At 40.4% G+C, this 23,955-nt stretch overlaps 1 protein-coding gene across 20 annotated transcripts in view; it reads right to left on the bottom strand.

Moving 5' to 3' along the window:
- Positions 1-23,955, bottom strand: part of PARD3 (par-3 family cell polarity regulator) — an 804,135-nt gene that overhangs the window by 5,600 nt on the left and 774,580 nt on the right. For all 20 annotated transcript variants that reach the window (XM_037010348.2, XM_037010345.2, XM_037010349.2 and 17 more), the window contains 2 exons: positions 18,067-18,187; positions 2,535-2,662 (listed from right to left, as the gene is read on the bottom strand). In XM_037010348.2, the coding sequence (XP_036866243.1) occupies positions 2,535-2,662; positions 18,067-18,187 (249 nt within the window). The remainder of the gene's footprint in view (positions 1-2,534; positions 2,663-18,066; positions 18,188-23,955) is intronic.

Below are 23,955 nucleotides of genomic sequence, written 5' to 3'. Positions count from 1 at the left end.
CCCTGTTTGGTTTCTTTACCTTCCTCCAGATTTCCGCACACAGCGTGTGGTGGAGTGGTGCTGGCCAGTGAGATCCCAGGCTGGATGCAGGATTTCTGCTCCTATGACTTCCTCACCAATATCAAGATTTGTCCTGGGAAATTATCCCCTAAGAGAACATGATGCAGAGTCCTATCAGCCTCTCCTGCCTGCACTTCCACAGCTCTTTCATTTTGGAATTTCTGCTTTTCTCATTTTGACACAGAATAAAATGGCTCACAATCAGGGGGCTCCAGTTGGCCAAGAGGGAAAGCATAGTTATTTAGGGAAACACTGAATGACAGCAGTCATGCCAGCCGCAGCAGCCCTCTTCTCTGTGTAAATACAGGTAGTTCCACCAGGTGCGCCCAAAGGGACAGCAAGAAGGGGAGGAGGCCTGAGGGGTGGAGAAGGAGGAGAGAAGGGAAGAAGGAAGAAGAGCGCTAGGATAAAAGGGCCCCTGGGGACACGAGTGACTTTCCAATGTGACCAGAAGATCAGCAGAAGAACTTTGTCCATCTCTGTCCTCTTCCCAAGGACGGGGACCTGACAGCCTCTTCTCCTGCCACTATTTCCTACTTCCCCTCCCCAGCTTTGTGCATTTCCTAACTCATACCCCTTTTTACACCTTATGGTATTTTCCCTTTGTTTCTTATAAATGTTATCGAATATGAATATACAAAGCCAAACCATTTGCCAATAAAATAAGATCACTGCCCCTGCACAGACAGGGGCCATGATGGCCTGGGACCCTGCGGCCAAGGCAGTACCTGGGGTATCAGCTCACCCATATTATCAGGCCCACCTTTCCAACGGGAGCAAGCCGAACAGGCTGGGAGAAGGGATTTTACACAGAAGAATCTTTACATATAATCCTTGAAGGGCTTAGCATTTGGTGTATCGGGATGCTTCATACAGTGGCTTTCTTCCAAACGCTAAAGGGGTAGAGGGGAACGTCCCACCAATACCTGTGCACATGCCAATCTTGGGAACAAAAGCCTTCGGTAGCAGTGAGCCTTGTAAATATTGCTTGAGGGCATGGGCAGGTTTGGGTTTGAATTTTGACAGCATTATGTGCTAACTGTGTGACCTTGGAGGAAGTTACTTAACTTCTCTGAGCTGTTTCATGGTAAGACAAGATTTAGGTCCTGTCCAGACATTAAGTTCAATGACTCTTAAGTAGAGTAGTCTAGATAACTGTGGGTTATTCTCTTATTTAACAGAAAAACAAGTAATTCTCCATTTAAAAGAAAAATATATAGTTTAGTCCTCAAAGGGGATGGGGCTTTATGGATTCAAAAAGAACTGAGTAAACAAATTACTACAATAATGGTATAGATTTTCCTCCATTTGTACAGTCCCTCTGTTGATTCTTGTCAATGTGGTTATGTCCCTCATGGTCATTATAGTGATAATTTAACATTTAAAGTGATTTATCCTTACTAGAGATTAAACCAAAGACCAGTTTTATAATGGTCAGTCACGTTTATATAGAAAAGGATTTGGCACCCTCCCCACCCCCCAAAATGGTTCTGCTCAAATTCAGAACAGTCTATTTGGATATAAACATGGTAAGTGGATTTTTTCCCACTCAAAATGTTTTTGTCACCTAGTTTTGAAATAGAATGTCAAATGCCTTTAAGAACTGTGATTATAAGAGTGATTAGTTTTAGAAAGTTTGGAAATCTGAATGTTTTTAAATACTTTTACTCTTTTCTACGTGTGAAGGAAATACATAGATGGAAACATGATGTTAGGAAACACCTAAACACTTTGGTCAGCAGATCATCTGCTGATTGCCACCTCTAAGCAGAATCAGATATTGGATGTGTATATTGTGGTATTTCCATGTTTAGGGCCCAGGCACCTGAGCACCTTCCAGGCCTTTGGCGGAGAAGCCCAGGAGTAGGGGTGCCTCTGTGTGGGGAGCCTGGCAGATAACCTCCCTGACTTGGTTGCCAGCTAATGAGGTAGGCATCTCCAGGAACCTTGGAGGTGCAAGACAGAGCAGAAGCAGGAGTGGCAGGACAGCAAAAGAGGGAAGCATGGGGCTCCTGATCTCACCTATGGAGGGTGCATGGAGCATCTACCCCTATGCTTTAACAGAGCCCTCGATTTGCAAAGTATCAATCATGCTAGTTACTCCATGAATTAGGGAAAATTAGAGTTATCCTTCCATTTCTCAAGACATGGAAACATGTCCACAACCACATGGGGAGCAACAGAACCAAGACTAGAAGCAGGCATGGCCCCTAAACCCAGCACCAAACGTTGTGTCACTTTGCCTTTGGCTTGGGAGCTTTTGGCTGAAATGTTGGCATGTCCTGCAGCACTTTTCTTTCCAGTCTTCTGGCCACACAGTTAGATGCCCTGTAAACTGGGCAACAATTCCCTCCACCCATCTGCTGGTTCCTTGATGACCACCATGCATATGCTGGCGAAGTCAGTACAATTTTGAAAGGAGGAATTTCCTAAAGCACTGGGGGGATTTGAACACTTAGCAAGAGGCGTGGTACCGGGGCAGAGAGCTGTACTGGCGCTGGGCCTGCTGGAAGCTCTCGCGCTCCTCCTGCCGCTGGCGCTGCATCTGCACCTCCACGGACACCGAGTGCCTGCCGCTCTGTGCCTGCGGCCGGGAGTTCGGCTGAACAAAGAAAATGCAAAATAATTAACGAGAAAGAAGTTATGCATATCACATGAGTGAGTGACCTACTTCTGACTCTTAAGGATTGAAGGAGAAACATTTTGCAAAATTTTTTTAAATCAAGGGTAATTTTCTTAAGTTTGAGGAAAGAGGCAACAAATCGCTCTTGTGAGCCCCAAATATTCAAGCAACTTCCACTCTGGTCCTGGCTTTAGAGTGGTTTAAAATTGAGAGGTCAGCCTTTCTAGTCTTCCTAATGAGGTCTGGCAAATACTGACATGAGAGAGCAGCCTGTATCCCTTGTACGTACAGTGAATGTATGGGAGTAAGGTCACCCAGAAGACTAGAAGTCAGTGCCATATCAGTTAATCAATCAGTTAGTAAATATATAAATAAAATTTGTTACAATAATTCACAAAGGTGGGAAAGTCCATGTGTGCACACTTGAATATTGGTCATGCTGGTGCATGTTTTTGGTGGTTATATAATTTAGTCTAGCAGGGATACAAAATAGCTGATTTCTCTTTTACTAAGAGACCACAGTTAAATTTTGAACCAGTATCAGCTGAAACTAGGCACTGTCAGCCAGGTGTAGTTCTCCTCCAATCCACGATCGGCAGCCAAATGGGAATAGAAATGCTTATCAAAAGAATAGACCTCAAAGCTAATAGCTACTTGAGTTGGTTATGAGATAATATATTTTGCCTTGTTATTAGGAAATAGCATTTTTACCTAGGTTAATTACATCCTATAGAGAAAATTTCAATCCTTCTGCCTAAACACTTTGGTCAGCAGGTCATCTGCTGATTGCCGCCTCTCAGCAGAATCAGATATTAGATGTGTATATTGCTCTGTGGATCAAGCCCCAGTGGCTCCTTCGGCTTCTCACTGACAGTTTTTAGCTTACTTTCTAGATCTGGCCTTTTGAAGTGAAAGCAGCTCTACTCAAAAGAGACAAGAATGCCTCTCATGTTACAAAGCACCCAACAATAGTTTATCATAGCCTCAGTGGCACGCACTAAATAATCTTTTTGGTAGCTTGCAACTTGCTAACCTCTATTTCTCTTTGTGTTATGCAATATTGTGCAACAGGTCTATTCTGAGTGAAGAATGTCTGTTAAAAACAAGTTTTTGATTTTCCTTTAGAATTGAAAGCCAATGGCAGACCTTGACTTGAAAATAATTTTCTAAAATAACAGTCTTTGCATTCATTTGTGGAGCTGTAAGATAATATGTGGGCTTGTTACTTAAAGAGTGGCTCCTGCGGTTGGCTTTTGTGTGAACAGAAAGCAAGGCATCATCTATTGTTCTCTTTCTGCCTGGCCAACATTATCTTATTTGTTGGGAAGCAATAATAAGGCAATATACAGGACAACAATTTCAAAGCATATGGGCATCGTCAGTGAGCATATTAAAAATATCCCGATACAAAAATAATGTGTGAAGAAATTAGGCTTTATGATACCCCAGTCTCTACTAGTAGATGTTTATAACCACACTCATTGGAACAAATGTGTGTTCAGAGACTTGCTCCACAACACCGTTCACATAGCACATCAGTGGTGCCAAGTGAGTTCTGCTTATGCAAACAAAGCATCAACCAAGTTCCTCAACTCCATTTAAGAAGACAGACATTTTCTTCCATTACACTTGATGAGGCTGGCTGAGAAGAAATCTGAGCTGTTCTGTGGTCCATGGTGAGCCATGGGAAGCTTGAGAGAAGCCACTGGACAGACACTACCCAATTTCCTGTACACCCTCAAAAAGAACCACATTTTCCTCTCCTCCTCACCCAGTATAAGCTACCCACATGTGTCAAGTGGTCTTGAAAGACTTGGCATTGTGCAGCAGGATTCAGTACCAGCTTTTGAAGCTCATGCTGTTCTGTGACATGCTGCTCATAGAGATGTGAAAAGAAAATGCAGGGTCCTGTGGAAACTTCAGGTGTATTTTTAAGTTGTTTTCCCCAGAAGCCTGAAAAACTGGATTCTGACAGAGAAAAAAAGAAGTTGAAGGGTTTTGGTTTCCCCAGCTGTGTATTTTCTGACACCTGATCACCTTGAACCTTATCAGTGGCAAGCAACTAGCTGGCTCTTGATGAACTCCAATAATGAAATCATCATCAGATGGGCTCTGCAGACTTAAATGAGTGCATGTGTTTGGTACCAGAGAACTGACATATTTCACATGAAGCTGCTCGCTATGATGAAATACAAACCTTAGCCTTACTGTTACTATTTGACTCCATTTCTCTTTTCAAAGCATGCAAAAGGGTAAGTTAGTAAACAAGAATCACCCTTATCTTTTAAGATGAAACTTTACCGGGCCATAGATTTCAAGGAAGATTGTATAGGTGACTAGCCCAGAGCAACAACTAAATAAATCCATCCTGGCAAGTCTTATACTTGGTCCCAATCAAAAATAACCTATTTCATGACTTAAATGACAATCTTATAAATTTGTAAATTGTGGGAACAGTATTACAGTAAACCATCCTAACTTTTAAATACTGCAGTTTCCATCCCTATGGCAGAAATAGAATAATGTACTAGAGTCCAGTAACCACAAAGATAAAGGAAGGAATGAAGAGATCATTTGTAACCCCAGAAAGAAGTGCATGTTTTCAAATAAAACATTATCAACAATGACAACAAAGAAACATCTATACAGGGAAATACACAGGTAAAGCATAATTGTAATAATTGTGGAGATTCACTGGATAACATGGCATTAACTCTTTTTTTTAAGAGAGCAAGTTAAAAATAACCCTGCTTTTTTTTTGTGATGACGTTGGTGACAAGCAATGACCTTTTAAGCAAAAAAAAATAGCTGTGGTTGCCAAGGTCATTATAATGATAGAGGTTGTAAGACAGAAACAGACCCACGGTCATCTATGAACGAGGGCACTGAAGGGCCATGACGCGTGGATCTTCATGGCTCCGGTTTAAAAGCACAAGTGAAAACAATGCATCTTGCTTTCATTAATGAGCTGCAAAGTACTGGCCTTTATCACGATTATAAAGAAATACCACTTACACTATATAAAAAACTACATAAAACTTGGGAAAGTTACCCAATGTTGGGATAGCTTACTAATGTAAAACAGACTTTTAAGAATATCTTCCATACAGTGTTCTACTAAATTTATCAACTAAATATTTCTCTCAATTAAAAAAAATCATTCTTATTTTTCCAAAATAAAAATAGACAATACAAAAAATAAAAATAACCAAAACTGCTAATAGTTAATGGACTAAAGAACAAAAGTAAATACACAACATACAAAGTTTCAGTGCTAATTAGAGCTAGATACTATTATAAGACTTGTAGAGCTTAATATAAAAGTATAGTGTCACTTATGAAATAAAACTCATTACTGTTTATTAACGTTTACATAAAATATTCAATAATTTTAAATACTCTTAATTTTTCACAAAGATAAGAAAATAATGTGTAAACTATGTATGTGCACTTGTATTTATTCATATCTACACACACATAATATTCTTATAAATGGTAATTCAAGTGGGTTTTCCACTTAAATAATGAGAAAGAAAAATTTTTGGATTTCTACATATGTCCAAGGGCATGTGTAGAAGACAAAAGTAAGATACAAAGAAATGATGATAATAGTAACAAAAAGAAAAATGATATTCCCTTGAGATTTAGAATCATTATTTTAGCAATTCAAATGTGCTGCAACCCCAATATGAATTCTATATTCTGACAAAGATGGTAATTTACAAAGGTTGGTAGAGGGTGGAAATAAATTTTATGCCATTAAATCATGTAAAGAGTATAAATGGTTTACTTTGTTGAAAAGTGGCCATTGCTAATATTGGGAATTATTTTCTATAGTAGGTTTATTCACATCTTTTAATCAAAACAAAGTTAACTTTCATGTATTGATCCTGCCTTCCCAGCCTCCTCCTAATTGCACACTGTACTTTTACAAGTGTGGACAGAACTTTGTGGATTCTGAAAGTTGAAAAGCTTAATTGCAACTAACGATGTGAGTCATGCTTGAAAAATCTGCATGAATACCAATTTCACTCATACAATTTTTATAAATACAGGTTTTGGTCTTAACACATCTGTTTTCATCTCATCTTTCCTAACCCAGTGTGTGGATCGAATCCCCCCCATTAAGCAGCAGATGCATTGAAAACAAAGGGGTAGCACTACCAAACAAGCCAGCCCCTGGTGCCGTGGGCTCCAGGCAACCAAAGGCGCTTTTCCATTTCCACCACCCATGGCCTCTGTGGGTGGAATGGGCCATCGCGGAGGCTTTGGCTGGGAGGAAGGTGAGTCTCAGGGCTGTACAACGCAGGAGTTGACTTTACAGCAGCTCAGTGGCTTTAGCCATGAGTAAAGGCCTTTGCTGCAAGAATGGTTTTCTCCAGTTCAGTTTCCAAGGGAGGTGATTTCCACCTAGGATGAACAGGCGTTAACACTAGTCCAAGGCTGCCAACTAAGAAGACACTTTCTGAGCCAAGGCATGGAAGCCCACCGTGAGGACACAACAGCAGATACCTCCGAAGTCTTGTGAAAGATGAAAACCGCAAAGAAAACCATCATTTTCTCAAATTCACTGCTTACAGGGAAGAACATCTAGGGATGGCTGTACACTGCAAATTGGCTATTTAAAGCAGGCAAAACCCAGGGTGAGAGAAGCCATTAAAAGTCCAAGATAGCAAAATGGAGGAAAGGACAGATTTTTTTTTTTTAATTTTTTAAAAGACAGACAGCTTGGGAGAAAGCTTGGGGGAGAAGAGGATATTCACATTCACTGAGGATCAATTTTCTATCTAAGGGACTAAACTACTTTCAGTCACTAGAACCTGGGATAGAAAGAATTTAGCAATACAGCTATTAAAGGCTCCATTATCCCATCTATCAATTGTCTCAGCCAGCAGGTCTCCTTGTGGGCAACACTCAGGTACCTGCGAAGTTTTAACAGCACACAGTACTTACGGCTGCAGCATGCAATTTAATTCTTTTAAAAGCATCACTAAGTTCTGTCCATATCTGTGCTCTGTGATAATAACCCTAACCTCAGCTATTGTTTCATTATCTTAAGAAAGATTTAAAGCACTTGCTGCTTTATTTATGTTGCACCTGGCACGACAGGACTGGGGAAGAAGCCGCTTTTTCTACTTCTTGTTTTGGTCTTACCCAACTTGGGAGAGAATTCACTTCAATTATGGAGCCAATGAAATTTTCTGGGCTTCTGCTCATCTAAAGACCTTTTGTGCCACAAATCAGCCTCCTCAGGCCCAAACATTATTTTGAACAAAAGCCTGGGAGCAGGTGCATTCCATGCTGCTAGAGTTTAGAGAGAACATTTCAAAATGGATGAATTGAAAAAGGCTACTTGGATAAATTCTCTGTAGCATCCTTCTGATATGTAAAGAAATTGGCTTCAATAGTTTTTCTGTCTGATATATCTGGTTGCACTTTGTGTGTGGGCATTGTTTTTTTAAAAATTTTTTATTAAAGTATGATTGATATACACTCTTATGAAGGTTTCACATGAAAGAACAATGTGGTTACTACATTTACCCATATTATCAAGTCCCCACCCATACCCCAATGCCGTCACTGTCCACCAGTGCAGCAAGTTGCCAGAGATCCACTATGTGCCTTCTCTGTGCTACACTGTTCCCCCTGTGATACCCCACACCATGTGTACCAAACATAATACCCCTCAGTCCCCCCATCTCCCTCCCTCCCCATCTGCCCTCCCACACCCCTCCCCTTTGGTAACCACTAGTTCATTCTTGGAGTCTCGGAGTCTGCTGCTATTTTGTTCCTTCAGTTTTGGTTCATTGTTATACTCCACAAATGAGGGAAATCATTTGGCATTTGCCTTTCTCCACCTGGCTTATTTCCCTGAGCATAATGTCCTCCAGCTCCATCAATGTTGTTGCAAACCGTAGGATTTGTTTCTTTCTTTTGGCTGAATAGTATTCCATTGTGTATATGTACCACCTCTTCTTTATCCATTCATATACTGATGGACACTTAGGTTGCTTCCATATCTTGGCTATCGTAAAAAGTGCTGCAATAAACATAGGGGTGCATATGTCTTTTTGAATCCGAGAAGTTGTATTCTTTGGGTAAATTCCAAGAAGTGGGATTCCCGGGTCAAATGGTATTTCTATTTTTAGTTTTTGAGGAACCTCCATATTGCTTTCCACAATGGTTGAACTAGCTTACATTACCACCAGCAGTGTAGGAGGGTTCCCCTTTCTCCACATCCTCTCCAGCATTTGTTGTTCTTAGTCTTTTCGATGCTGGCCATCCCTACTGGTGTGAGATGATATCTCATTGTGGTTTTAATTTGCATTTCTCTGATAATTAGCGATGTGGAGCATCTTTTCATGTGTCTGTTGGCCATCTGAATTTCTTCTTTGGAGAACTGTCTCTTCATATCCTCTGCTCATTTGTTAATGGGGTTATTTGCTTTTTGGGTGTTGAGGCATGTAAGTCCTCTATATATTTTGGATGTTAACCCTTTGTTGGATATATCATTTACAAATACATTCTATTTGCCCTTACTGTAGGATGCCTTTTTGTTCTGTTGATGGTGCCCTTTGCGGCACAGAAACTTTTTAGTTTGATGTAGTCCCATGAGTTCATGTTTGCTTTTGTTTCCTTTGCTCAAGGAGATGCATTCAGGAAGAAATTGCTCATGCTTATTTTCAGGAGATGTTTACCTATGTTGTCTTCTTAGAGTTTTATGGTTTCATGACTTACATTCAAGTCTTTAATCCATTTCGAGTTTACTTTTGTGTATGGGGTTAAACAATAATCCAGTTTCATTCTCTTGTATGTAGCTGTCCAGTTTTGCCAATACCAGCTGTTGAAGAGGCTGTCATTTCCCCATTGTATGTCCATCGCTTCTTTATTGTATATTAATTTACCACATATGGTTGGGTTTATATCAGGGCTCTCCTGTCTGTTGCATTGGTCTATGGGTCTGTTCTTGTGCCAGTACCAAATTGTCTTGATTACTGCGGCTTTGTAGTAGAGCTTGAAGTTGGGGAGCATAATCTCCCCAGCTTTATTCTTCCTTCTCAGAATTGCTTTCGCTAGTCAAGGTCTTTTGAGGTTCCATATGAATTTTAGAATTATTTTCTCTAGTTCGTTGAAGAATGCTATTGGTATTTTGATAGAAATTGCATTGAATCTATAGATTGCTTTATGCAGGATGGCCATTTTGACAATATTAATTCTTCCTATCCATGAACATGGGATGTGTTTCCATTTATTGGTACCCTCTTTAATTTCTCTCATGAGTGTCTTGTAGTTTTCAGAGTATTGGTCTTTCACTTTCTTGGTTAGGTTTATTCCTAGGTATTTTATTCTTTTTGATGCAACTGTGAATGGAATTGTTTTCCTGATTTCTCTTTCTGCTAGCTCACTGTTAGTGTATAGGAAAGCCACAGATTTCTGTGTATTAATTTTGTATCCTGCAATTTTGCTGAATTCAGATCTAGTAGTTTTGGAGTGGATTCTTTAGGGTTTTTATGTACAATATCATGTCATCTGCAAAGAGGGATAGTTTAACTTCTTCCTTGCCAGTCTGGATGCCTTTTATTACTTTGTGTCTATTTGCTGTGGCTAGGATCTCCAGTACTATGTTGAATAACAGTGGGGAGAGTGGGCATCTCTGTCTTGTTCCCGATCATAGTGGAAAAGCTTTCAGCTTCTCGCTGTTAAGTATGATGTTGGCCGTGGGTTTGTCATATATGGCCTTCCTTATGTTGAGGTACTTGCCCTCTTTATCCATTTTGTTGAGAGTTTTTATCATGAATGGATGTTGAATTTTGTCGAATGCTTTTTTAGCATCTATGGAGATGATCATGTGGTTTTTGCCCTTCTTTTTGTTGATGTGGCGGATGATGTTGGTGGATTTTCGTATGTTTTACCATCTCTGCATCCCTGGAATAAATCTTACTTGATCATGATGGATGATCTTTTTGATGTATATTTGAATTTGGTTTGGTAATATTTTGTTGAGTATTTTTGCATCTATGTTCATCAGGGATATTGGTCTGTAATATTCTTTTTTTGTGGTGTCTTTGCCTGGTTTTGGTATTAGAGTGATGCTGACCTCACAGAATGAGTTTGGAAGTATTCCCTCTTCTTCTACTCTGGAAAACTTCAAGGAGGATGGGTATTAGGTCTTCACTAAACGTTTGATGAAATTCAGCGGTGAATTCATCTGGTCCAGGGGTTTTGTTCTTAGAAAGTTTTTTTATTACCTGTTCAATTTCATTGCTGGTAATTGTTTTGTTCAGATTTTCTGTTTCTTCCTTGGTCAGCCTTGGAAGGTTGTATTTTTCTAGAAAGTTGTCCATTTCTTCTAGGTTATCCAGTTTGTTAGCATATAATTTTTCATAGTATTTTCACAGAATTCTTTGTATTTCTGTGGTGTCCATACTGATTTTTCCTTTCTCATTTTTGATTCTGTTTATTTGTGTAGACTCACTTTTTTCTTGATAAGTCTGGCTAGGGGTTTATCTATTTTGTTTATTTTCTTGAAGAACCAGCTCTTGCTTTCATTGACTCTTTCTATTGTTTTATTCTTCTCAATTTTATTTATTTCTGCTCTAATCTTTATTATGTCCCTACTTCTACTGACTTTGGGCTTCATTTGTTCTTCTTTTTCTTGTTTCATTAATTTTGAGTTTAGACTGCTTATATGGGATTGTTCTTCTTTCTTGAGGTAGGCCTGTATTGCAATATACTTTCCTCTTAGCATGGCCTTGGCTGCGCCCCGCAGATTTTGCAGTGTTGAATTACTGTTGTCATTTGTCTTTTTATATTGCTTGATCTCTGTTTTTATTTGGTCATTGATCCATTGGTTATTTAGGAGCATGTTGTGAAGGCTCCATGTGTTTGTGGGCTTTTTCATTTTCTTTGTATAGTTTATTTCTAGTTTCATACCTTTGTGGTCTGAGAAACTGGTTGGTACAATTGCAACCTTTTTTAATTTACTGAGGCTCTTTTTGTGGCCTAGTATATGATCTTTTCTTGAAAATGTTCCATGTGCACTTGAGAAGAATCTGTATTCTGCTGCTTTTGGGTGTAGAGTTCTGTAGATGTCTGTTAGGTCCATCTGTTCTAATGTGATGTTCAGTGCCTCTGTGTCCTTACTTATTTTCTATCTGGTTGATCTGTCCTTCAAAGTGAGTTGAGTGTTGAAGTCTCCTAGAATGAATGCACTGCATTCTATTCCCCCTTTTAATTCTATTAGTATTTGTTTCACATATGTAGGTGCTCCTGTGTTGGGAGCATAGATATTTATAATGGTTATATCTTCTTGTTGGATTGACTCCTTTATCATTATGTAATGTCCTTCTTTGTCTCTTGTGACTTTCTTTGTTTTGAAGTCTATTTTGTCTGTCAGAAGTACTGCTTTTTTCTCTCTACTAGTTGCATGAAATATCTTTTCCCATCCCTTCACTTTTAGTCTGTTTATTGGGTTTAAAGTGAGTCTCTTGTAGGCAGCATATAGATGGGTCTTATTTTTTTTATCCATTCAGTGACTCTATGTCTTTTGATTGTTGCATTCATTCAGTCCATTTACATTTAGGCTGATTATCGATAGGTATGTACTTATTGCCATTTCAGGCTTTAGATTCATAGTTACCAAAGGTTCCAGGTTACTTTCCTTACTAAGAGTCTAACTTAACTCACTTAGTATGCTGTTACAAACATAATCTAAAGGTTCTTTTCTGTTTCTCCTCCTTTTTCTTCCTATTATTAGGTATCAAATTCTATACTTTTTGTCTATCCCTTGATTGACTTTGAGAATAGTTAATTTAATTTTGCATTTGCTTCATAATTAGCTGTTCTACCTTCTTTACTGTGGTTTTATTACTTCTGTTGACAGCTCTTCAACCTTAGGAACACTTCCATCTATAGCAGTCCCTCCAAAATAGACTGTAGAGATGGTTTGTGGGAGGTAAATTCTCTCAGCTTTTGCTTATCTGGAAATTGTTTAATTCCTCCTTCAAATTTAAATGATAATATTGCTAGATAAAGTATTCTTGGTTTGAGGCCCTTCTGCTTCATTGCATTAAATACATCATGCCACTCCCTTCTGGTCTGTAAGGTTTGTGCTGAGAAGTCTGATGTTAGCCTGATGGGCTTTCCTTTGTATGTGATCTTATTTCTCTCTCTGGCTGCTTTTAATAGTCTGTCCTTATCCTTGATCTTTGCCATGTTTAATTACTCTATGTCTTGGTGTTGTCTTCCTTGGGTCCCTTGTGTTGGGAGATCTATGGATCTCCATGGCCTGAGAGACTATGTCCTTCCCCAGATTGGGGAAGTTTTCAGAAATTACTTCCTCAAAGACACTTTCTATCCCTTTCTCTCTCTCTTCTCCTTCTGGTACACCTATAATGCGAGTATTGTTCCATTTGGATTGGTTACATAGTTCTTTCATTCTTAGAGATCCTTTTTTCTCTCTGTGTCTCAGCTTCTTTCTATTCCTCTTCTCTAATTTTTATTTCATTTATTGTCTCCTCCACTGTTTCCAGTCTGCTTTTAATACCTTCCATTGTGCTCTTCGATGACTGGATCTCTGACCGGAATTCATTCCTGAGTTCTTGAATATCTTTCCATACCTCCATGAGCATGTTAATGATTATTATTTTGAACTCCCTTTCAGGAAGAGTCATGAGGTCCATGTCATCTTTCTCAGGAGTTATATTAATTTTACTCTGAACCAGGCTCCTTTGGTGTTTCATATTTCTATATGGCGCCTTCTAGTGTCCAGAAGCTCTACTCTCTGGAGCTGCTCAGCCCCTGATGCAATGTTGGGGGTCACAGGGGAGTGGTATTGGTGCCTCGGGGGAGGAAAGAGTTGTTTCCTGTTTCCCCACCTTTATGACTGCCTCCACTGCTTTAGCCAGTGGGCCGAGCACACAGGTCTAAGCCTCTATGCTTTGCATTTGTAGTTGCTGTAGACAGATCTTCCTTCCGGCTGGCCTAATGCCAGGGTAGGGTTTGCCGGTTTGCAAGCCAGGTGGGGCAGGCCGGGAGAAAGGCGCAGTAGCCTGCGTATCATGGAGGGGGTCCTTGGAGCTGTGTAGCCAGCCAGGGGGCTGGAGCACCTGGAAATCATGAAAACTCCCAACCTGCTGGGGAGAGTGCCCCTGGACAATTTTGTCTACCTGTCCTTTCTTGTGAGCAGTAAGCTCTGTGCAATCCTTGCCCCTTTAGCAGCCCTCTTGCTGTTAAGAAGTCTCTCAGACTGCTTGCCTTTCTTTTGTCCCAGAGAAGCCGGATATGGATTCCTGCTTTCCACAAGTGGCTGGAATCTCAGTCTCTGTTGGAATTCTCCTGGCTTAACTTTCCAATTCCCTAATCATGAGAGTATCATGAAAGCACCATGAAATGAAGGTTTGTGCTCCCAGAGCAGATCTCCAGAGTTAGGTATTCAGCAGTCCCAGGCCTCCACTCCCTCCCTGCTCCATTTCCCTTCCTCCTGCCAATGAGCTGGGGTGGGGGAAGGGCTTGGGTCCCGCCAGGCCACAGCTTTGGTACGTTACCCTGTTCGGTGAGGTCTGCTGTTTTCTCCAGGTGTGTGCAGTCTGGTGCAGTCCTCTTTCCTGTTGCTCTTTCAGGATTAGTTGTATTCATTATATTTTCACATTATATGCGGTTTTAGGAGGAAGCCTCTGTCTCACGCTGCCATCTTTAATCCTCCTGGGTGATGTGTGTGGGCATTCTTAACAAGCATGACAATTCCAATTAATATGGTCTAAATTGCACACAGAGCTTGTAGATGAGTTTATGGCTCCTTAAAACTAAAATGATTACAAACCATTCCAATGGGTAAGATCATGGTCTCATCCTTTCCAAATACAGTGACCTTTCATGGTCAGAATACATGTGGGAAAAGAAAAAAGAATCTAAGATACTCAGAGTTCATTTTGTAAAACATAATAAAAACCAGGGACCAAGCAACATTCTGAACAAGTGAGCAGCTCTTATTGAGACAACAATGAGAACTGATATGAAAATTAATACCCTAAGTAAAGTTAGTTACTTTAAGCTCATTTACATGATCAGCACCTTGGAGAGTCCACAGCAAGACCCCAATTGTTTGAAAATGAAAAAATTAGTAAATAAAAAGAAAAGAAAAGGTCAACTTGTGACCCATGACTTAGGAAATTATTCCATTGCTCCAGTAATCAGCCTGTCATCCAAATAATTCCTGCTCACTCATTACAGGAAATAATAATACAAGCCAAGTGTTTGTCTAAAGTTGTATGGCATTTTGACATGCAATAACTTGGCCTCTGACCTTCAGTAGTGGAGTTTCTAAGCATATGAGATTCTCTTAAATGTTTTTCCTAACATGATTGTTCGTATTAAGTCAGTAACATAGAAACATATGTCAACATATTCACTGCCCCCATTAAGAAAAAAAATCTTATAAAGAAATCAAAACGGATATCAAACCATTTCCACAGCTCGCAATGAAAAATATCTAGAGCTGAGCAGCAGGAAATCCTCATTTAGGCTCCAAGGAAACAGGGGATCTTGCATGTGGATAAAATGTTGACAACCAGAAATAAATACAATTGCTTAGTTCCCAAAGACATGTTCTTCTGTTTCTCAAAGTTAAATATTTAAAATACATTTCAACTTCAAAGAGGTGTTCTCTCAAACATTTCCTGACCACCCACAACTGACTTGGCCATGGCTCCTCTATGCTTAGTAGTCCAAGCACACCTATGTCATCAACTGTACAAAATATCCCTTTCCTTTGTATCAGAGTCACTGCACAGTTCTAAGGGCATTTTTTCTTTCCCCTCTTTGTTCTCCAGCAGCAAACACAATGCCTGGAACATAGCAAGCACTCAATGAATTGGGTGAGTGAAATGGTTAATGAAAGAATAGATGTTGTGGAGATGCCGGGTTGGAATCCACACTCCCAGGGGAAGTAAATGTTGTAACACTGCTTCTCCCGGGTTTGCACTGGGCAATGAGGAACCCACAAAGGGCTGTGCAACGTTGGACCTGTGGTGTGACACTTCCCAAACAGTTACTGTTTTCTCTTTCAAGTTGCCACTGTGCTCACTCCCCTTGTCAGCCTCCTTTGAGCAAATATACAGAGTTAAAGATGTTTGCATGCATCACAAAAAACCCCGCTTTAAGAAAGTTGGCAGAAATAGATTAAATCAATTATGCCAAAAAAAATTTAAGTAGATTAGCATAATTCCATCGTGTAGCTACATGGGAATGACTCAATTTACTTGATCATCTAAAAATATTACTTTGTTAAAAACACCATCAATAGTAATACTGTTGCAGAACACAATTAGAAATTTTCTCACATGTTAAATCTGCTGAATTTGTTTTACAAACTGCCAAAGGCAGTTTTTACTGCTGCTTGACGGGGTCTCATATTGCCATCTGCTTGTTCTAAGGTTCCATTTCCTCACCTGAGCTAAGGTAAAGCCCTTCAAATTACTACAGATTCTCCCATGTTTTTCTTCTCCTTTCATAAAATTAATCTTCCACAAATTCTGATTTGATCAAAATCCTAATGATAAAATATCTGTATAGGCTTATGGCTTCATGTAGTGAATACTGAGGGTGATGGATTTTAGAACCAAATAGGACTTCAGAGATGACTTAAATAGTCTAGAGTGATGCTTCTCAAGGTGGAACATGTTTCAGAATGAGTTGGAGGGCTCACTAAAATACAGATTCCAGGGCCCCACCCAGAGATTCAGGTCTAACAGGTCTGAGGCAGGGTCCAGGAATGTGCATTTAGAACAAGCCCCTAAGTGACACTGAAGGTGCTGGTCTGTGGACCCCCTTGGAAAAGCTCTACTTGCATCTGCTCTGCTTTACTCAGCTTCCTCTTAAATTTTCATTTTACCAAAGGGTTTGATAACTGTACTCAGCCTTCTACTCTGACCCTCTTGGATTACAAAGAAGGAAGCTGAGCCCTGGACAGTCAGGACACCTGACTAGTGGGCCAGCACTCCGTCCTGATACGATGCTTCATCACGCTTCCCACCCGGCATAGAAGGTTCCTACTACAGTCCTCCCTTAACCTGTCCTTTCTGCAACATAACCAACCTCTCAGCAGTTCTGCATAAGCTGGGTGGTCTACCCTTCTCCAAATAAAACAGGATCATTTTTTTACTTCAGGCCTCTTCTAACACCATTCTTTTTTCTGCCCTACATTCCCAAATGCTTAGTGTAATTATGTTCCCAACAGTTTGAACTGAACTCAGTATTTTTGGACCTTAGTCCTTTCCTCTGCATGGATAGCACGCCTTCCACCTCAACATCATCTAGAACTGTGCCACCTCCAAGGTCCTTAACTCCAACACACATACTGTTTTGACCACAGCCTCCTAGGCTTGATAACCTCTAGGCTGCTGCCCCTTCTTGCATCTTACTAGGCACTTCGGGTAGCGCGTCCTGGAACTGTGCTGACCACCCCACCCAGACTGGGCAATGCTTCACCAGCATCCTCACCAGGGCTCCTTCACTTTCTGCCAATCCCCATCACAGAGTTAGTGTTTTAAAAACTGTTTTTTTCTATTTTCAGTCCTCCAAGCCTTTTGGCTATGATCACATTATCATGTTGATTGGACTTAACTAATACCCTCAGCTAGATTTTCCTACCACAAGCAGCCTATTCTTCATGTCTATTTGACTCTCAAGTTTCCAAAGAGATTCTTCAGGAATTCCCATAATCTTGAACCTCCAAATCTGCCCCAATGCTTCCCATTTCCAGAAATGCCATTACCTCTAAGGCAAAACACAAGATCAGAGCACATGTCCTGGCTGGACCGAGGGGGATTAGCATGCCACACTGTGGAATTTGGACTTTATCTAGTAGGCATTTAGAAACCATGCAAAGTTTTGCTTTAGAAAGATCATACTGGTGGCTATGAGAGGAATGAGCTAGGATGGGGACATAGGCAGATAAACAAGAGAGACTCAACAAAGGAGATGAGGGAGAACAGAGTCAAGAATTGCTAAATACTGTGCTTTGCACGTAGTAGATACACAAAAGATATAAATTGAACTAATCTGGCTGTGATTCTGAGAAACACAATATAGAAAAATATTTACTAAACTTAAGAAAATGCACAGCTGAGAGCAAGAATTTGCTATCTCTTTTCATAAGGCAAATGAAACCTATTATGCAATGGACAGATGGTGCAACTAGATATGAAATGAAATTAGCAATGATGAAACCCAGATGGAAATGAGGGAAAGGTCAGGATGCCAAGGGTCAGAGGAATTTGGCTCCATATTGTCTCGTTTCATAAAGGACTGAGGTCATAGCTTAGTGGCTTTTACTGAGGGGATGTTGTAGGACTGTTTATTGTGCCCAAGAACAAAATACTTACCCAGGGTTGTTCAAAGCTATAGGTACGTCGCCGATCTTCTACATCCTCATCCTGCTTTGCTTGCTGAAATTCTTGCCGTAGACGCTGTATCCGATCATGGTTGCTAGGAGCTGATCTGTTGCTAAAAGCGAGAAGGGGCAACAATGAACACCCTTCAGAAATACAATCTGTGAATCATAGTTGCTAGGGAAAAAATGGCAGTTTGCTGTGAAATGATGCTGTTTTAACAGGAAGTGAATTTTCAGAACAATATCTGGGCATTTAAAAATGTGTTTTCACTTTCTTATGATTAAGTCTTACTGAAGTTATTTCAGACAGATATTCAAGAGGGCAAGCAGGAGTTTTAGACCTCATTTCCTTTCTGTAATCTGGCAAGGTGTTGGCAGCAAATTTTTGGAAAGGACATTGCATTAAGTCAGAAATATCAGGGTCCAGTCCTATGTACTCCACCTTCTGAGGCTAAGGCATTTAATACTTCTGAGCTGTGGTTTCTTTAGATATATCCAATAGACATAATAATCACTTTTGCTCAAAATATCATAGCCGCAACAATCAAGTGAGATAACACCATATAATATTGTCTCACACATGTGCAGTATTACTTTCTTAATGCTGTTATCTGAAGTTCCTATTTATGAGTTATCAGCATAAATGAAAAGCATTTTTGAAATAAATGCAAGTGGTAGTTTGATTTAACCAGTTGGTTAATAATAATGTAGCCTTCTTTTTTATAGCACTGAATTTTGCTTGATCCTCACAAAAAGCTTTAAAAAAGGTACAGAAGGTAGTATTTCTCCCTCCCTCCCTCTGTCTTACCCTTTCTCTTTCTCCACACACACAAACACACACATACATGCTTACAAATGTAGAAACTAACATTCCAAGAAGATGAGGGATTTGTCTGAAGTCTCCCAGCTTGCCAGTGGGGAAAATGAGCCCAGAATCCAGATTTTTCTCATGTTGAATCCAGTGCTCATTTCACTATGCTATGCTACATCACTTAGCAAAACATTCAGACTCCATTCCTTCCCTTATAAAGTCATATAAAATTTAAATACAGTATTTTGCAAGAGTTGTAGGGCTGACCAAAATTAAATCAGCCTTAAACTTATAGCACTGTAGGTCTATTTCTTTTCCTGAGTGTTGTGTCCTGCAAGGAAAGCTACTCAAGCACATTAGGCACATACTGTCTCCCCAACAAAGCCTCAAACCTGAATATAAGACCGAGTCTTAAATTTCTCATACGTACTCTCCAGGCTGTGAGCCATCAGGAAGATCAGGTCTCTTCACTGAATGCATGTTGCCCTGCATATCTGAGATTTTTTGGCTACATACCCTCGGGGCAGTATCATTTGTGAGAAGTCGTTTGGAAAGAGAGTCTGTCATAGTGGAGTTTAAAACACTCAAATTAGCGTCTCTTCACACAATTCCAGGTATTTTGAAGAATCCAAAAGGTTTAAAAATTGCAAATGTTTGCATACAGAACCACAATATTAACATCTTCCAAGAACATAGTATGGTATTTCATCATTTAATCTACTGGGGGGTCCGGTCCCTATCACCTTTATGTTACTATCACTTTCATTAGGGTTTCTGGAATATCCTGTCAATGCATTCCATTTGATTACTTACCCAGCCAATAAAAGCTTGTCTTCCCTGTTCTTCTGACAAATCTTTTTGAGGTGATCACCTTGAGAACTTTCAGGTTACTGGATCTACAAAATGTGCTGCCTGACAACATGAGGTTTCAGCACACATTTGGATATAGCTGCAGAATTCACCCTCCACACTCTTGAGCAAGCAGATTGTTATCTCCATTGGCTTTAAAAAACATATACAGCATCCTATATTTTTGAACCCATAACTTTTCAAAAATGGCTTCCACTGGCCTGCCCTATCTATGGAAATCCTTGTTCTCCATGTGAAACAGTGATGGTGTGGGCATGAAGAGAGAGTCATCAGAGAGATAGGAAAGTGAACATTCATTAATCTCACTGCCATCTTTCCAGCTGTGCCTTCTTTATTCCTGGAATTCTGCGTAGCTTTTAATAGAAAGATTGTAGGAAGCCTGACTGACCAAGTATTTAACAAGTCTAACTAGAAATATTTCCCTTATTGCTTTCACATGGCATAGACAGTTTTAACCCCATAATTATTATGTTCATGAAGTCTAAACCATTGGTGAAAGTGGACCTCCTAGCATTTGTGATTAAAGTACAATCTCCCAACAAGGGAAGTTGACCTAGAGTCCTTAATTTTAAATTCTGCTGACCTCGATGTTTTTTCATAATATAAGACAAGTTCTGGAAGTTACTTCAGTCTGTATTTCCAAATCTAAGCAGCCGGTGAGCTGATCATTTCACTCTTTTCCTGTGTTTCCTTTCTTCACATGCTCTAGAGAATGTCAGCAGCTTGCCTACAGCTAGCAAAGCTGCTGCTCTAAGGGTTAAAACTGGGAAATGGGCTTCAAGGGTTTTCATGACTGATGGTAACTTCCAAGCATTGGAAGGCTGTCAAGATCCTTGGGAAACAAGGGTTGGCATCTGGAGATGAAATCTTGGCTTCACGAGACGGAACCACTGCAACTACCCAGTTCTGTGTCTCAGGCCAGGATGGGTCCATAATTCAGATTTGGACTTCCTAAGTTTTAGGTTAGCTCTTCGGCCAAGAAAGGCAAAGGAAATTTTAAATATTCATTATCATTAGTGGCTAATGCCTACATACTCCAATCAACTTATATTTAGGTCCACCGCCAGCCTAAAGTTTCTCATTATTTTTGGTGAGGAATATAAAAAAGATACCACCTAAGTTGATCAGACAGGCAAAAGAGACAATAAAACTCTTAATGAGAAGTCAGGAAATTATAATTTACTGATTGTCCACAGAAGGAAGGGATGATGAAGGGGAATTATAAACATACTTTTTGTGTAAAAAATCCATGCAGACAGATGTAGAATGGTTTAAGTCTAATACTAACACTTAACCTCCCCTTATAAATTAGGATTTTCAGCCCAAATGGAACTTTCTTCTATAAAATATGTGCATGTTTGTTTAATTCTATTTAGCAGAATGAAGAAGGTTGTCTGGGTTCAGTGATGACCTGGGATATTTTCTAACAGGGCTAGGAAAGGGGACATTGGATCACACACTACAGAAACTCCTAACCCAGTGTGCACAACATAACCCTGACTTAGATGGAACTCACACCAATCCCATCCATATTTACCAGGGGGATTACACCCTCTCCTGCCAGAGGTATATCTTTCAGTGTAGCAGGCTCTAGACCTTTCAGATAAGACTACTGCAACATGCTCTGCAGAAGCGTAATGGGGCAATTCACGCTAACTGCAGCACAGACCCTATCTGCAGGTAAACATGGGAGCCTGGCCTGCACCTGTGCCCCACTGCATGCCAATTTCACCACCTCCTTTGGAGGCACAGTGATGGAGAGAAGAGACTTCACAACAGTGGTTCTCATGGATGCACATGGTGTTCATGAGAATCACCATGAGCGCTCATTTAAAAACCTGGTTGACAGAGACTCCCAGTGAGATACTCAGATCCAGTCAATCTAGGGCAGGGCCCAGGAATCTACATGTACTTGAAAGCATGGCGGGTGCTACGCAGACAATACTTTGAAAACAAAGCCTGCAGGCTTCATAGTTGGGACAAATTCAAATGCCTGCAGGACAATTAACTAGAGTGAAGAAGACCCCACTGTACTGGGAGCTCCTGTATCTAATCTGTGACAAATGGGAGCATTACAGTTATTCTGGAAGGCAAGGCCCTCACTTGGTTTCAGTCCATGATTTCTAGGAAGGGATGTAGACCTGGTGCTCCAATTTTTTAAAAGAGAAGTCAGACTTCAGTTTTCCTCCCATATTTTAAATGTTAGTTTATTTTAATTTTTTAGTCCTAGGTGAGCCAAAAAAATATATAGGTCTGTGGCTGGCTAGCTTGCAACCCCTTCTTCATACTCTACAGATGCTGCCTGTTTTATATGTTGCTTTTCAAGGTTTTTTACGTTCACTGCACCAAGATAAGGCCAGTGGTCCCCTAGTAACATTCCCAAGAAATAAATATTGAAAAAAAGAAAAGACAATGGGCATTTTCCACATAGTCTTGCTTCTCCGAAGCTGTGTGTGCCTTCAGATCTCACACCAGGTATACTGCCCTGTAGGCTGGAGCTCTAACCTACCTTCTGCATCCATGAGAAAGAGGAGTTTATGATGTGACTGATAATTCTTTATGGACTAAAAATACTTCCACATTTGCAATCTTAATTATGCAAAAGAAATCTGGAAACTGGAATCGAGGGCATGGTTTTAAGATCCAGAATTCAGTGGAAGGGAGAACCACCACTCATTTTCTTCAACACACAGATAACTGTCTTGGTGTTCACCACCTGCCCATAGAAGGAAGAGGGAACGTAGATGGAAGGGGGGGAATGCATGGTGGCAGGCTTTCTGTGCTGCTCAGAGGGGGAGAAGACTGGATCCTCTAGGACAAGAGAAGTCGCCAAGGAAGAGAGGAGAAAGCTGTCCATACCTTTCTGTCGTACCTTCTGCTTTTCTTTTTATCTTTCTAATTCCACCACTAAGTCAAAAAAATCAGATTCCACTCCCATAAGGCCTTTCCTAATTTTTACTTTCATGTGACAATCTTTTCCTTTCATCAATAATAATTGTCCTTTGACCCAAATACTGTTTTACAGTGTTCATAAAACTTCCATGCGGTGTATGTGTTTCTCTTTCTTAAGTTTATGCCTTCATCATAACCATTTCACATGTACAGGGTACATTTTGTGTGTTGCATCATTTTGGCAGGTGAATTGTTCAGCAAATATTTGATATGGACAGACTTTAAGGTGGCTCCAGCATCCCCCTCCCCTGGCGTTCACACCTTTGTGCCACCCTCCATGTGGGCAGAGACTGTGACATGTTTCCATCCAACAAAATGCAGCAGAAGTCAAAGAAAGTTTATGATCACACTTCTGTGATTACATAAGAAGACAGTGCCCATCTTGCTGGTCTGTATCTCTCCTTTCTGGCTTTGAAGAAGGAAGTTGCCACAGATTCTACAGCTGCGAAGAACAGAAATGCTGTCAACAAGCCCAGGAGCGTGGAGGTGATGCTTCCCTAGCAGAGCCTCCGAGTGAGCAGCCAGCCTGGGTGCCACCTTGATGAGACCCTGAGGGGTGGAGTCAGCTAAGCCAGGCTCCAGACCCATGGAAACTGACAGAGTAAGCGTGTGTTGTTGTAAGCTGAAAAGTCTATGCTAACTTGTTATGCAACAATAGAAAACTAAAACCACTGATGTCTGCCCTCGCCATGTGACTTGATTTGGCCAAGAGGATCTTAGTGGATATGACTCAAAGAGGGCTCTGAGGTATGATTGCACGGTGGGTCTGCCCTCGCGTTCTGATGCAACAGAAGATAACAAACTACTTTTATCTTCCTCCCTTAAATATGCATGTAGACTCCCTTCCTCACTACTACCTCCACAACACTTTGAACAATGTTAGGGGGTTGTACATACTTCTTAAATGAGGTGGAGTGGCCTATAAGCACAAAGACCTATGCCCTGCCCACAGTTACAACAAATATTGCCCACTGCAAATGCATGTTGGTTAGAAGAGCAGAATCAAAGAGAGGAATCATATTTTATGAATGAATTTACCACTATCACTTACGTGGTTAGTCACTCCAAAGTTCTAGTCTCTGAAAAACTGTGCAAAGTAAATACTATTGCAGAAGATGTTGCTGAAAAGTGGTCATTGCCCAAAGTTAACACATGAAACCAACTGCATGTGCTTTCCGTTGAACACCAGTATGGAGCCAAGAACACGCTGTGGAAGTCTTAACCCAAGCACTGAGAGTACTCCATACA

This window comes from Manis javanica, chromosome 2, assembly GCF_040802235.1.
Source record: "Manis javanica isolate MJ-LG chromosome 2, MJ_LKY, whole genome shotgun sequence".
NCBI classification, from domain to species: Eukaryota; Metazoa; Chordata; class Mammalia; order Pholidota; family Manidae; genus Manis; species Manis javanica.
This window is presented reverse-complemented; position numbering and strand designations above follow the sequence as displayed.